The 15221-nt window shown below is 46.3% G+C and overlaps 1 protein-coding gene across 1 annotated transcript in view; it reads left to right on the top strand.

Annotated features, from left to right (window-relative positions):
* Positions 1-15221, top strand: part of LOC137527134 (ras-like protein family member 11A-like) — a 143582-nt gene that overhangs the window by 2129 nt on the left and 126232 nt on the right. Inside the window, exon 2 of the mRNA XM_068247565.1 lies at positions 10908-10964. Within this exon, the coding sequence (XP_068103666.1) occupies positions 10908-10964 (57 nt within the window). The remainder of the gene's footprint in view (positions 1-10907; positions 10965-15221) is intronic.

Genomic DNA, 15221 nt, shown 5'->3' with positions numbered 1-15221 from the left:
ACAAACATTAAAAGAACTGCCATGCAGAAAACTGCAGGATCCTAACTGCGGGCTGCATACATGTTCTAGTAAATATGGTTTTATATGTTATTTAATCTATACCAATGAGGATATCATTATTTATGTAATAATGTGGTATATGTTTATTGGACCAATGAGACCCGAGGGGAGGATTTGAAAGGTGGAGTTTGCATACTCAATTAGAAGTTCCCCATAAGGTCTGTACATTTGTATATGCTCACTGATTGGCTGTTGTTGTGTATATATGTGTGTGTGTTTTTAACATACAGCTTCAGAACTGGGCGGCTTGAAGCTGCCTGGGTATCACTTGTTTTAATATGTTGGTACAATAAAACTCACATAACTTTCCAGGTGGTGCGGATTTCTACATCATTCTTCACTATAGTTACAGTAGTCAGGAGTACAGTTTGCCCAGAAACACCCATCTTCCAGCATGAATGAGGAGCTACACAAACAAGGAGTCCTTGATATTGTGTTTGGCCATCTGGATTATGAAGTGATTGGAAGCAGGTTGTGACAAACTGCTCTGGCACATTCTCCTAGGCAACATTGTGGCAATGCTCTGATTTATACATTAAGAAGCTGAAGTAATGTCTGCCGTTAATCTGTACTGAGCTGAGCAAACTGATATTTTTCCTTAGAAAAGGAAGAATTTCTTTCAAAATTGCTTGTTTTGTTTGTCTGGCCACCATGCGGATCTTTTAGCTTCTGAAGTTTCTGTCACATGCCTGAAATAAGCACAAAGGAAAGAAGAAATCCGCGCACTGCACATGCATTGCACAAATACAGCATACAACTCAAATGTGACAATGTCCAGTGAAACCAATTGGATAGCAGATGCAGCTACTTATTGTGACTGTGCTGTAGTCAGGAGGAGGCAGTAGGTGCCTGTGGTGCTCGGCCTGGAATAAGCATGCAACCAAGGAAATCGGAAAGGAGTCACCAAGTCTGCATGCTTATCAGCTATTCCAACCATATTAAAGGAAGAGGCTCAACTCAAACACCAGGCAACTAGTTTTTTTTTTTAATAAAAGAAAAGAAACTGTGCTGCTGTGAGAAAGCGCGGAGGAGCCGCCGCCATGAGCCAGCGGCGGGCGGCTCCTTCCGCACTCAGCTTTCACTTGCACGGAGAGGCAGCCGCCTCCTCGCATCATGAGGCGGCTGCCTCCGTGCATGAGCCCGCAGAACGCGGCGAAACCGCCGAGTTGGGTGCAGCAGGTAGCCAGCAGGTCCCCGCTGCGGAGTCACCGCCGAGCGGGGCTGCGCTGGCTGGGACTCGTAGTCCCTCTAGTTTTAGAGTGACGCGCGCGCGCGCACTCAGGCAGGGGATATATGGCAGCAAGGGAGGAATCAGCTGACCAGGCTGGTCAGCTGATCCCGGCTCCACACCTCATTGGTCCAGCACTTAGGGAGGTGCTGGAGAGAGGATCATGTATATATACTGCTAGCTGTTCATTTGTTCCTTGTCTGGCGTTGCGTTCACATACGTGGGAGCACCCAGATCCGTTAGTCAGATCCGTTAGTGTGCCGGGACCAGCTGGAGCTGTAATCCTACACTAAGCTAGATTGTTGATAGCTTAAAGTACTAGTTTGATTGTGATTATCTGTTATGACCTTTGCCTGCCTCGACTATCCTTCTGAGCTTTTGACCTTGTACCTCGTTATCTCTGATACTCCGTTGCTGAACCCAGCCTGTACCTTGACTCCGCCTCTGCCTCCTGATTTTGTACCCCGATATTTCTGATACCTGTTGCCAAACCCTGCCTGTACCTAGACTCCGCCTCTGCCTACTGTATCTGTACTTTATCTGTCCGTGTGTTTACGACCTGGCTTGTCCGACCTCGAGAACCGACCTCACGATTGGAGGCGGTTCCTCGTCCTGTTAGTGACACTTGCGCCTGAGTGTCACTTTCGGACTCACCTTCCCACTGTTAGCCTGACTCCTCCCGTCTTGGAGAGCTCAGACTTGTGGAAGGAGTCTGTGCAGTTCCCCTTGCTGCACTGAGGCTTGTCCTCTGTATTACTGTTGCACCAATCACATCACTCTACTCAGGTGACCAGAGGTTAGCTAGTATATTGGATTATCGGTGATACTGCAGATCACATATAATCTGGTATACGTCTGCATTTCCCGTGATACTGCAGATCACCGGTAATCAGACCTCTCTGTGCTTCACCGAGCGTTACAGAACGCCAGACCACAAAACAGATGGAATCACGCGCTGATCCTCTGACTGTGCTTGCCACTTCGGTGGATAACATTCATCAAGCACTGGGCCAGCACAAAGCCTTAATCGATGCCTTATCAGGCTCTGTGAAAACCCTTCAGGTGTCAGTTGATTCAGTACGTTCCCCTCCTAGTGATGACATACGCATGCCTGTGCCTGATAAGTTTTCCGGCCACAAGTCTGACTTCCGGAATTTCAGGAGTAGAGTGTTGTCGTATTTTGAATTGAGACCCCGATCCTCGGGGACTGAGACCCAACGGGTCATCTTTATTAAAACCTTGTTGACTGGGGACTCCCAGTCCTGGGCATATAACCTGCCTCCTACCGATACCGCTCTGACCTCGGTAGACGAGTTCTTTAAGGCCATGGCCATAATCTACGACGACCCTGACCTTGCTGCGACCTCAGAGCGGAAGCTCAAACTTTTGCGGCAAGGCAGAGGTTCGGTCGAGGATTATGCGGCGGAGTTCCGTAGGTGGTCAATCACCTCTAGATTTGATAACTTCGCTCTAATGGATTATTTTCTGTCTGGGTTGACGGAGGAGGTCTCTGACTTAATGTTGACTGTACCAGAGCCCAAGACAGTTAATGAGGCCGTATCATCGGCCATTCGTGTAGATCGCAGGCTACGCCATCAGAGACAGGCTAGGGGAAGTCACCGTGTCAGGGTGACTTCGTACACAGCACCGGTTGCTGCAGCCTCTGAAACAGCACCTCCGCCTGTCTCACCCTTTCTGGCCTTGCCTCCACCAGAGCCGATGCAAATTGGTCGATCAAAACTGACCCAGGTGGAGCGAAGGCGGAGGATGATGGAACAACTGTGCCTATACTGTGCAGAGGCAGGGCATAGGGTGCGAAACTGCCCCAATAGGGCGGGAAACGGGTCTGCCTAGGAGTAGTGGGGGGTGACACCCTAGGCACACAAACTTCACCCCTTAAAGAGAAAAAATTACTTCTCCCGTGTACGGTCACATGGGATGATAAATCTGTTGCCACTGAAGCCTTCATTGATTCCGGCTCAGCGGCTAACTTTATGAATTTTGAGTTTGCTCAGGAGTTGGGTTTACCACTCACTCCCGTGAGACCCCCCATCCAGGTTACGGCAGTTGACGACTCCCCTTTGCAGCGGAATTGTCCCCTGTCACAGACTCCGTTTGTGAGACTCACCATAGGGGTTTTACACGGGGAACAGTTACAGTTTTATGTTTTGCATATGTCCACCTCCACTATTATCCTAGGCATGCCTTGGTTGCAGGTACATTCCCCACAAATAGACTGGGCCACAGGACAGTTGACGGCATGGTCACCTCACTGTTTCCAGCAGTGTTTGGGGAAACTAACGTTGGGTCTAACCAAGGTACAGGTGGAAGGTGTACCAGAGCAATACGCAGATTATGCCGATGTGTTTTGTCCCAAGGCCGCGGATAAGTTGCCCCCGCATCGTCCATTCGACTGTCCCATTGACCTTCGTTCCGGTTGTGTGCCTCCTCGAGGCCATTTATATAACTTGTCTGGCCCCGAGAAACTTGCCATGCAGGAATACATTCGTGAGAACTTGGCAAAGGGCTTCATTAGGCCGTCCCGGTCGCCCGCTGGGGCAGGCTTCTTTTTTGTCAAAAAGAAAGATGGGGGGTTACGGCCTTGCATCGATTATCGAGGTCTCAATAAAATCACTGTGAAGAATCGCTACCCGTTACCACTTATTGACGATTTGTTCACACAGGTCACTGAGGCTAGCATATTTTCAAAACTGGATTTACGGGGGGCATACAACCTGGTGCGTATAAGGAAGGGCGATGAATGGAAGACGGCCTTCAATACCCCTGATGGGCATTACGAGTATAGGGTGATGCCCTTCGGGTTGTGTAATGCCCCGGCCGTCTTCCAGGAACTCATCAATGAGGTTTTTCGGGAGGTATTGGGAAAGTTCGTTTTAGTCTATCTTGACGACATTCTCATTTTTTCTAACAACCTCTCGGAACACAGAACCCATGTCAGGATGGTGTTAGACAAACTGAGGCAAAATCTCTTATACGCCAAACTCGAAAAATGTATTTTCGAGGTCACATCGGTTGCGTTTTTGGGGTATATAATCTCCACCTCAGGTTTGTCTATGGACCCTGCCAAGGTTTCCGCGGTCCTGAAGTGGCCGCAGCCGGTGGGGTTAAAACCATTGCAACGGTTCTTGGGGTTTGCGAACTATTATAGAAGGTTTATAAAGGGGTACTCCACAGTGGTCGCCCCTCTCACTAGCCTTACTAAAAAAGGGGCAGACACCACTCATTGGCCTCCCGAGGCAGTACAGGCTTTTTCTAAGTTAAAGGGGTTGTTCTGTTCAGCTCCCATACTCAGACACGTTGACACCTCTGTTCCATTTATTGTTGAGGTGGACGCCTCAGAGATCGGGGTGGGGGCTGTGCTGTCCCAGCGTTCTGGTCTCCAGGGTAGACTACACCCGTGTGCCTATTTTTCCCGAAGGTTCTCTCCGGCAGAGAGAAACTATGACATAGGCAACAGGGAACTCCTAGCCATCAAGTTGGCCTTCGAAGAGTGGCGTCATTGGCTAGAGGGAGCTGAGCACACTATCACAGTTTATACCGACCACAAAAACCTAGAATACATCGAGGGGGCTAAAAGATTGAGCCCAAGGCAGGCTCGATGGTCACTATTCTTCTCGAGATTTACATTTTTGATCACGTATACGCCAGGGAGTAAGAATACCAAGGCAGACGCTCTTTCTAGGTGTTTTGAGCCAGAGACAGCACAGCCCCCTGTTCCTGAGACCATTGTCCCACGAAAGGTGGTGTTAGCCGCCACCGAGACTTGGGAGGACTGGGAAGAGACTTTGAGTCCTTTTCAGCAGGATATCCCAGAGGGGAAACCAGACGGGGTATTATTTGTTCCGTTACCATTCCGTCTCCAGATCTTGGAGATGGTTCACTCCCATAAGAATGCGGGACATCCGGGAGCATCTAGGACGCAGGATCTCGTGGCCAGATGTGCATGGTGGCCCTCGTTAGCCGCTGACTGTAAAGAATTTGTCAGGGAATGTGCGGTGTGCGCAAAAAGCAAGCCCTCCCGGCTGGCATCTGTAGGTACCTTGCAGCCTTTACCCACCCCGAGCGAACCATGGACCCATTTGTCCATGGATTTCGTGGGAGAGCTTCCCAGATCTGAAGGCATGTCAGTTATTTGGGTGGTGGTCGACCGTTTTAGTAAGATGGCCCACTTCGTGCCTTTGAAAGGACTCCCCTCGGCCCAGGAACTGGCCGATTTATTTGTCATCCATGTCTTCAGGCTGCAAGGCATTCCAGAGGACATAGTATCTGATCGGGGAGTTCAGTTTATTTCAAAATTTTGGAGGGCATTTTGTCACCTGATGGGCATGAAATTGTCATTTTCCTCAGGATATCACCCACAGACAAATGGCCAGACGGAGAGGGTCAACCAGTCGTTAGAACAATTTTTGAGATGCTACGTTGCTGAGGCACAGAGTGATTGGGTGAAATATTTACCTTATGCAGAATTTGCCCACAATAACTTAAAGAGTTCGTCCTCAGGTTTCTGCCCGTTTCAGATTGTGACCGGTAAACTGCCTAAATTCTCCCCACTGCCAGTTGCGGCCACTCCGTTCCCAGCCTTGGAGATATGGCTAAGATCATTTAAGGACATGTGGTGGATCATCAAGAATAACCTTGTAAAGGCATTCCAGAGTCAGAAAAGTCAGGCTGACAAGAGACGCTCATTAGAATGGAAATTCCAACCAGGAGATTTGGTTTGGGTGTCAACCCGTCACCTGACCCTGAAACAACCCTCTGACAAACTTGGTCCCAGGTTCGTGGGTCCATTCCCGGTTACTAGGAAGATCAACAATGTCACATATGCCATTGATCTTCCCACCAGCATGCGTGGAGTGAGGTCTTTCCACGTGTCGCTTCTCAAACCCGCAGTCCAGGTGGGTCCCACTCCTCCTCCTCCTGTCTTAGTCGATGCCCAGCCCGAGTATGAGGTGGAAAAGATCATAGATTCACGCACGGTGCAGAACTCGGTGCAATATCTCGTACATTGGAAGGGGTACGGCATTGAGGAGAGGCAATGGGTGCCTGGGAACCGCATGCATGCGGACGAGTTGGTGAGAGAGTTTCATGCTGCACATCCAGGGAAACCTGGAAGGAGCTGTCCGGAGTCCACTCCTCGGGGGGGGGGGGTACTGTGAGAAAGCGCGGAGGAGCCGCCGCCATGAGCCAGCGGCAGGCGGCTCCTTCCGCACTCAGCTTTCACTTGCACGGAGAGGCAGCCGCCTCCTCGCATCATGAGGCGGCTGCCTCCGTGCATGAGCCCGCAGAACGCGGCGAAACCGCCGAGTTGGGTGCAGCAGGTAGCCAGCAGGTCCCCGCTGCGGAGTCACCGCCGAGCGGGGCTGCGCTGGCTGGGACTCGTAGTCCCTCTAGTTTTAGAGTGACGCGCGCGCACTCAGGCAGGGGATATATGGCAGCAAGGGAGGAATCAGCTGACCAGGCTGGTCAGCTGATCCCGGCTCCACACCTCATTGGTCCAGCACTTAGGGAGGTGCTGGAGAGAGGATCATGTATATATACTGCTAGCTGTTCATTTGTTCCTTGTCTGGCGTTGCGTTCACATACGTGGGAGCACCCAGATCCGTTAGTCAGATCCGTTAGTGTGCCGGGACCAGCTGGAGCTGTAATCCTACACTAAGCTAGATTGTTGATAGCTTAAAGTACTAGTTTGATTGTGATTATCTGTTATGACCTTTGCCTGCCTCGACTATCCTTCTGAGCTTTTGACCTTGTACCTCGTTATCTCTGATACTCCGTTGCTGAACCCAGCCTGTACCTTGACTCCGCCTCTGCCTCCTGATTTTGTACCCCGATATTTCTGATACCTGTTGCCAAACCCTGCCTGTACCTAGACTCCGCCTCTGCCTACTGTATCTGTACTTTATCTGTCCGTGTGTTTACGACCTGGCTTGTCCGACCTCGAGAACCGACCTCACGATTGGAGGCGGTTCCTCGTCCTGTTAGTGACACTTGCGCCTGAGTGTCACTTTCGGACTCACCTTCCCACTGTTAGCCTGACTCCTCCCGTCTTGGAGAGCTCAGACTTGTGGAAGGAGTCTGTGCAGTTCCCCTTGCTGCACTGAGGCTTGTCCTCTGTATTACTGTTGCACCAATCACATCACTCTACTCAGGTGACCAGAGGTTAGCTAGTATATTGGATTATCGGTGATACTGCAGATCACATATAATCTGGTATACGTCTGCATTTCCCGTGATACTGCAGATCACCAGTAATCAGACCTCTCTGTGCTTCACCGAGCGTTACAGCTGCCCTTGTTTTTTATCACTCTAGGCTTTCTTAATAAGTAAAAATATAATATTTACATTGGACTGGGTTCTGTACCAAGCACAGGTTCCCTTTACTGCACTTCAGTTTTCTGTTTTATGAAATCAACCATTAATATACACTTATCAGCCAAAGTAGTAAAACCAACCATATAATACTCAGGTCACACCTGCGATACCAAAACAGCTTTGACCCATTGAGGCATGGACTCAGCCAGACCTCTGAAGGCATCTTGTGGTGTCTAGTGCAAAGAAAGACCTTTGCAGCAGATCCTTTAAGTTCTCTGCCATTAGGGAATATGGTCCCACAGGAGTGTACATGATCTGCAACAATATTTAGGTATGTGATACATGTCAAAGTAACGTGCACAAGATCTAAGACAGAGGTGATCTTTCAGAGCAGACCACATTTCATTGCTCACTGGTCCCGTTTTAATGCCCACATGCCTATTGTGTGCTCTTTGACAGTGGACACGGGTTAACTTGGACAATTTTACTGGCTTGTTTTTTCACTAGGACCATATGTGCTAACTTTTGCTTCCTATGCACATCAATGAACACTAGGAGCCTTTGACTCTTGCTCGTTCACTGGTCATCCTTCTTTGGACAGCTTTTGATAGATATGAGCTGGAACACCCACAAGGTCTATTGTATTGGAGATATTCTGACCCACTTGTCTAGCCATCAGAATTTGGATGTGGTGTTTTTATGTCGAAGTCTTTGTATACTTAAAGATGGAGTTATACTTTTTCCCCCTCTAGACCATCATTCTTGTGGCTCCTCTTCCATGTGCAACAGCCCCCTCTTCCATGTGTAAAGTCTATATATAACAGCCCCTTTCTTTCATGTTCAGATCCCTTGGGCAGCAAATTCCCTCTTCCATGTGTTGCTCTACATTTGCTGCCTCCTTTTTCCATTTGCAGCCCTCGCTTGCATGTTCAGCTGCCCAGGGCCCGGGCCTTTGTCGCCATTCCAGAAATCAGTCTCTGTGTATACTAACACACCTAAAATATAGTAAAAGTCCATGCTGTATCTGTCACAAAGGCATTCCTTATATGGGTATTAAATATGACTTGTGTCACTCACATGACACAATAAAGACATTGCATATGGTTTCAGTTACAAACATATGCTATTTGTCTTTAAACATAAGAACATCATGCTGAATCCACAAAGACTACTTTTTTAGTTTCATTGTAAACTACTATATTTAAATATTAATTGTAAATATAAATCTGCAGTTTTCTTCAATGTTTATCCTTTGATGTCATTGTTTATCCTTTGATGCCATCACTATATCGTTTAGAGTTTTCTGAATTATTTCTCTAAAATGAAAAACTAACAGCATTTCCTCCCATAATTCAGGGCCGGGCATGCTCGGCTGTCTGGCTAATTCTCCGGCCTAATGCAACCATGCAGAGTGGCTCACAGAGCACTAAATTTACTAGTTTCGGGCACTGGATCGGCACTCCTCTTCCTCTTATCTCCCTCCACCTGGTGCTCTGTAATCCCGACATCCTCTTCTGGGTCCCAATAATATGATGTTACATTTGATCGGGACCCAGCAGATGGTGTCAGCATTACAGTGCCACTCGCTGATGGAAAAGGGCTGGTGGAAGAGTTGGTGAAGGAAGAGGAGAGCCAATTCAGCATCCGGGAAACTGGTAAATATGAAAGGGCTCCCTGTGCCACTCTGCATAGCCTTCTATGCTGGGGGAGGCACACTGGGGAGGGGGTCAGAAAAAATGTGGCCTTGCAGCGCACATTTAGTTTTCATAATGTGGCTGTTAAATGGTTAAAGAACATGCGTGACTTTTTTTATACTGCTCCTTGTTATAAATCACCTTTTTGCCTCGACACCAGCAACTTCTTAGAGTTGCACCTCACAGACTGAGATAACTTGACTCTCAACACAGCAAGCATTATTGGAGATAGACCATTATCAGATGTCTTCAAAGTACAAGTAATTTATTCAGGAAGCAGATATACAGATACAGTTCGTCATATCTTAGCAAAACAGATTCTTCTTTAGTAATTCGCGTTGCAGCTTCTTGATTACCTTCCTAGTGACGGTAATCAGGTAATCAGGTGATCTCCTGTCTATACTACGTTTCATCTAGACTAACTACGTACAGCATACATTATACCAGATCACATAAAGAAAGGAAATAATTAGGGATTCCAGTCAGCAGATAGAGAGCATGAAAGTAGGAATAAGATTGCGCTCCGTTGGCCCATCCGGCCCTTTAATACTGACTAGGAAAGAGTTAAATGTGACCTCATCTGAGCCATCCCCCAGACCCGACTATTGGCTTAGACCCCTCGTGGTGTCATAATACCCACCTACTCGATTAATATTCTATGATGCCTTTCACTTACATACAGGAATGTGATATTTTGTAAATATGGCCTATGTTGATTGTTCTCGTAGTCCATTTGTCTGGGGCAGTGTAGGCCTGTGGCCTTCCTTCTGGAACATGTTCTCAGTATCTGCTTGTATCATCTGCTTCAAGCAGACACTGAGATGCTTCTGCCTGCATCTTTGAAAACTCTATTTAAAGGTATACTCTGCGAACAAGCCTTTTACCTAAAACTCAGTCCAGGTAACTGAGGCCTACTTAAATTATAACACTCCTATGCCTTCCACACAAACACTCCTCTTGTACTCACACAGACCCCCAAAGTTCCAGTGATGATATCAGGCTGAGCTGCCATTATCTTCTGGAGGAGAGTTTCCATGTCACTGCAGTCATTTTTGGGAATGGTTGTAGCTGTTACAGCCACCAACCTCCACCTCATACTCTAAACTGCAGCAAATATTTTTTTGACCAGGCTATGTTTTTTCCAGCCTTAAAGTACCCCTGAAGCGTTTTAATTAAAAAGTTTGATACTTACCTCAGTATTGGGAAGCCTCTGGATGGTCCAAAAGGCTTTCCAGATCCTCTTACAGCCCTATAATTGATATAGGAGGTATGAAATGATGCTTCATCTTATATTTCTTCTGTATACCTATCAAAAAAACCTTTAAAATTTTACTAAACTCCTCAACAAGTGATGAAAAGCAAGTAAATATTTTTGTAGCTTTTATGTAAAGTGCCACCGTGGACTGCTACTGCCCAGCATGGCGAATACCAGCATTCTATTGCACTTGAGATAGAGTTTGTTATTAAGCAATCCCCCACATTTACACAGTAGAAAAATGCAGTGAAGCAGTAATTTAAGACACAGTAAATATGTAATCCGCTAGCCTTACAAGACTAACACTTACTGAGCTTTTTCCCTTTCTTTGTTCCAGCCTTGGTCGTGAGATTTTTGACAAAGAGGTTTATTGGAGACTATGAAGCAAACACTGGTAAGTTTGAAGAGTGGGTGGAGAAAGAAATCAATTGCCCAGCAGGCGCTCACTAAATGAACATAGTTGGCTGAGGAGTCCATAGATTCCTGTCTGCCTCTGTACTATGTAAGAAAGAAGGATTGTTGTAGCAGCAAGATCTTTCATTGGTTAACTAAATCTAACTAAATGTATTTACAGACGCAGGCTTTCAGGAAGCTATTGGTTCCCTTCTGTTGTTGTATTAACAGTTGCAACAGTTAAAAAAGAAATCAAAACCCTTATATGCTGTAACAAGGTCTGCCTAGCCGATGCTTTATATTTCCAAGGAGAGGAATGGAATCTTTGTGCAAGTTCATAGGGAAGAATGTGATAACTGATGCTGGGGTGTGCACTATGTATGGCTCTGATGCACTTTTAATGAGCTTTCTTATTTTTTATTGTTTTACTTTATTTGTACAGTACATTTGCGGCACTTTGCAAGTCAAAAATAACCTCAAAGTAAGTTGTTCTGGAGACTTCCTCATGTAAACCTTACGTGATAGTAGGTGCAAAAATTATTATTGTTATTATTTAGTTCGAATACATGACACATTTTTAATGCTTTAGATTTATTATTATTTTGTATTTATATAGCGCCAGCATCTTCTGCAGCGCTTTACAGAGTATATCTAGTCTAGTGAATCTAGTCATTACCTGTTCTTCAGAGGCGCTCACAATGTAATCCCTATCATAGTCATAAGCCCATTGTAGTCTAGGGCCAATGTAGGGGAAGGCAACTAACTTATCTATATGTATATTTATTGAATCTTTCATTTTTGTAATTAACTTGGAAATTGAAAGTCTTTATTTGTTTTTCAAAATATATCAGATAAGAGGCGTGGTAAGTGGCAACCTACCACATTGTGGGAAAGCTCCCGCTGCAAACAGAAATAGGCACATGCAGATTGGTTATGTCATATAGTGATTTACTATAGCAGGTGATTCTTTTTTATCTGTGGACATTGGACACATGCAGGAAAGCATCATTGTATTCAAAAATATTTTATAATTCATAATTTTAAATATTTAATAATATTTTTCAATTTAATAATATAGAAAAAGAAAAAAACAGGCTGATCAACCCCCCCTCCAAATCGTTAATGATTCCTTTTTCCACCTAGGTTGGGTGACAGGTGGAATAACTTGCAAAGGGGATAGAAAGATGAGTATGTATGAAGGTTCACCCTGCTGCCACTGAAATTCCAGGTGGGGTTAAATAGTATTCCCATTTGACATCATAAACCAGGTGTCAGTAACATTGTCCTTACCTGTCTGAGTGAAGAGTGATCACTTCACAGTTAGTCTGCATTCCCACAACTCACAGAGGAACCATGGCACCAGCATGTTTTTGATTTTCTGCCAAAATAGCTCAGGTGGGCCTTCATATGGATTTCCCAAAACATCCCCTTAGTCCATGGCCAACTTCTACCTCTTGGGCAACCAACCTGCATGGTTGGATAATGGATTAACTATTATCTGAAGGCAGAGCCATTTCTGGTCGTTTTGGTGATCAAGGCAAAGCAGCTGTTACAGGCCCCCAACCCCTAAAACTTAATAATAGGAAGTCTGTAGCCTATATTAATTCGCTTTAAAGAAATCAATGACTAATTGATAGGTTAGGTCCAAAAATGTTGTTTCTCAAAACAAATCTTTAAAGGATATACACATCATTATCAGGCCAGATACACCTCCCTGGCCAGATACACCTCCCTGGCTCAAACTCACTCAACCCACATAACAAATTCTTCCTAGAAATATTCAGGGCTGTGGAGTCAGAGTCATGGAGCCGGAGTCGGAGCAATTTTGGGTGTCTAGAGTCGGAGTAGTTCTGTCGTGAAGGAGTCCGCACACAGACTAATCGGAGCAATCACCACAAGTTTATTGTCCCATCACATGTATATAAATCCACAGTCTGACCTGCATAGGTCGCACGGACACACTGTCACATGGCGTACGTCCACCAATCGGAGTGCCAGTGCGTCACGCGTACGTACGTACGTACGGACGCATTGTCCCATGGCATATGCACGCACGCCATGACACGCGCACGCGTACAACCCAGCTGCATAAGGCAGTCTCCAAGGGGCGTGTGACTGTGACGTCACACGTAACCATCATGTGGGTATATGCGTAATCAACACGGGGACGGCGCAGTACGTTTCACGCGCATGCGTACACTCCGCATCCCGTTGCCATGGTGGCAGACTATAACATTAAATGCAGTCCCACACTATTACAGTAAAGAACCGCACCACAAACATAATGTCCCTCTGACGGGCATGTAGAGCCCTAGAACAGGCGGACTGTATACTACACAGGTGAAGCTAATTCAAGCCACTGCTCAAACAGCATCATATTGTACAAACATACATATTCACATTTAGGGATGTAAAGGATATGCTGAAGGGGGCATCCGACAACCCTCGAAGTGCACGTGACAACCCCTATGAAACATAAACATGAAACATGTAATCATAAAAACATTTAAAAACAACCTGTTGCAAAAAATTTTTTTGTTATATAGCACATTATCGCTCACCCAGAAAGCATGCCAGCCCATTGTTGCTGTTGAGACCATTAGGTTTCACAGTATTCAATGTAAAAATCCAAAACGCTTCCCTTTGTAGCAAAGGTTTTTTCCGATCCCCCCCTCTTCTAGGGGCCATTACCTGTTCAATAGCCATCCCCCTTAGGCTGTGCATGCTATGTCCTGCCTCAAGAAAATGCACTGCCACTGGTTTAGTGGCATCTGGTTTTCTACCCTTCTCCTCTGCCTCCAGCGCCATTTTAATGTCACTGCGATGCTTCTGAAATCGCTTCTTGAACGGCCCTGTGGTCTTACCCACATAGGCCAGGCCACACGGACACTTCAAGAGATACACAACGAAGTCAGAATCGCAGTTCAGGTATTGTTTAATGCTGTACTTCTGGCAAGTATGGGGGTGTACAAAATACCCTCCGATGTTTAATGCTGTACATACATTACACTTGAAGCACTTGAAGCACCCAGTTTTCTTGGACAGCACCACTTGGGGTTTGGCATATTTCTGCCAAGGATCGGCCTCAACCAATCTGGCTCTGAGATTGGGACATGACCTGTAGGAGTGCAGAGGTTTTTTCTTAATCAAATTTGGGAGAGATTTATCCGCCGTCAATATAGGTAAGTGAGTCTCCACAATACGCTGTATTCCCCTAGCTGCACGACTGAACGTCTGCACAAAGGGAATTCCCGTCTCTCTATTACGGTCCCGTCGATCCAATCCTCGCCATCTATCCTCTGCCCTCCTCAAGGCCATCTCAAGAACATCATCAGGGTAGCCCCTCTCCTTGAACCTGCGTGTCATCAGAGAAATCTGGGCCGCTCGATCGGACGCATCATTACAAATGCGCAGCACCCTCAGGTACTGAGACACTGGCAATGAATTCTTTAGGTGCTCAGGATGAAAACTTTCATACCTTAACAAACTATTGCGATCGGTGGGCTTCTGATACAGGGTCGTACGAAAACCCCAGTCCTCAATGATGACACGCACGTCCAGAAACGTGACACTCGTCGGGGACCATTCAGGATTGAACACAATGCCACTGGTTAGGCTGTTCAAGAACTCAATGAATGCCCGCAGGGCACTCTCGTCACCTCTCCAGACCAGGAAGATGTCGTCAATGAACCTCAGCCACTTGATGACACCCTCCCGGAACGGTGAGCTAGGAAAAATCATGGTTTCTTCAAGAAAACCCACAAAAAGATTAGCAAATGCGGGGGCTGCCGAACTTCCCATGGCAGTCCCCCTGCACTGTCTAAACCACATGTTTTCAAACCTAAAACAATTGTTTTCCAAAATCAGCTCAAGACAACTCAAAACAAACTCAGTGGGCAAACATTCCTGCTGAACATCAGGTTCTAAGCCCTTGGTTAGGAAATGTCTAATGGCAACAAGACCCTCCTGGTTAGGAATACATGTGTACAGGGAAGAAATATCCATCGTGCACAAGTATACATTCCCACCCACACTACCCAAAGCTCCCAATTTAATCAAGAAATCCTCAGTATCTTTGATATATGCTGGTAGGGACCTCACAAATGGTTGTAAAACTTGGTCTACCAAACGGGCCAAGGGCTGTGTGGCTGAATTTGTTCCGGACACAATAGGTCTATATTTCAATGGGGAAATACCCTTATGGACCTTGGGAAGGCCATATATGACCGGTGTTTGGGGGAAATCGTTAACTAAATAG

Source organism: Hyperolius riggenbachi, chromosome 8 (assembly GCF_040937935.1).
Source record: "Hyperolius riggenbachi isolate aHypRig1 chromosome 8, aHypRig1.pri, whole genome shotgun sequence".
In the NCBI taxonomy this organism is placed as follows: Eukaryota; Metazoa; Chordata; class Amphibia; order Anura; family Hyperoliidae; genus Hyperolius; species Hyperolius riggenbachi.
This window is presented reverse-complemented; position numbering and strand designations above follow the sequence as displayed.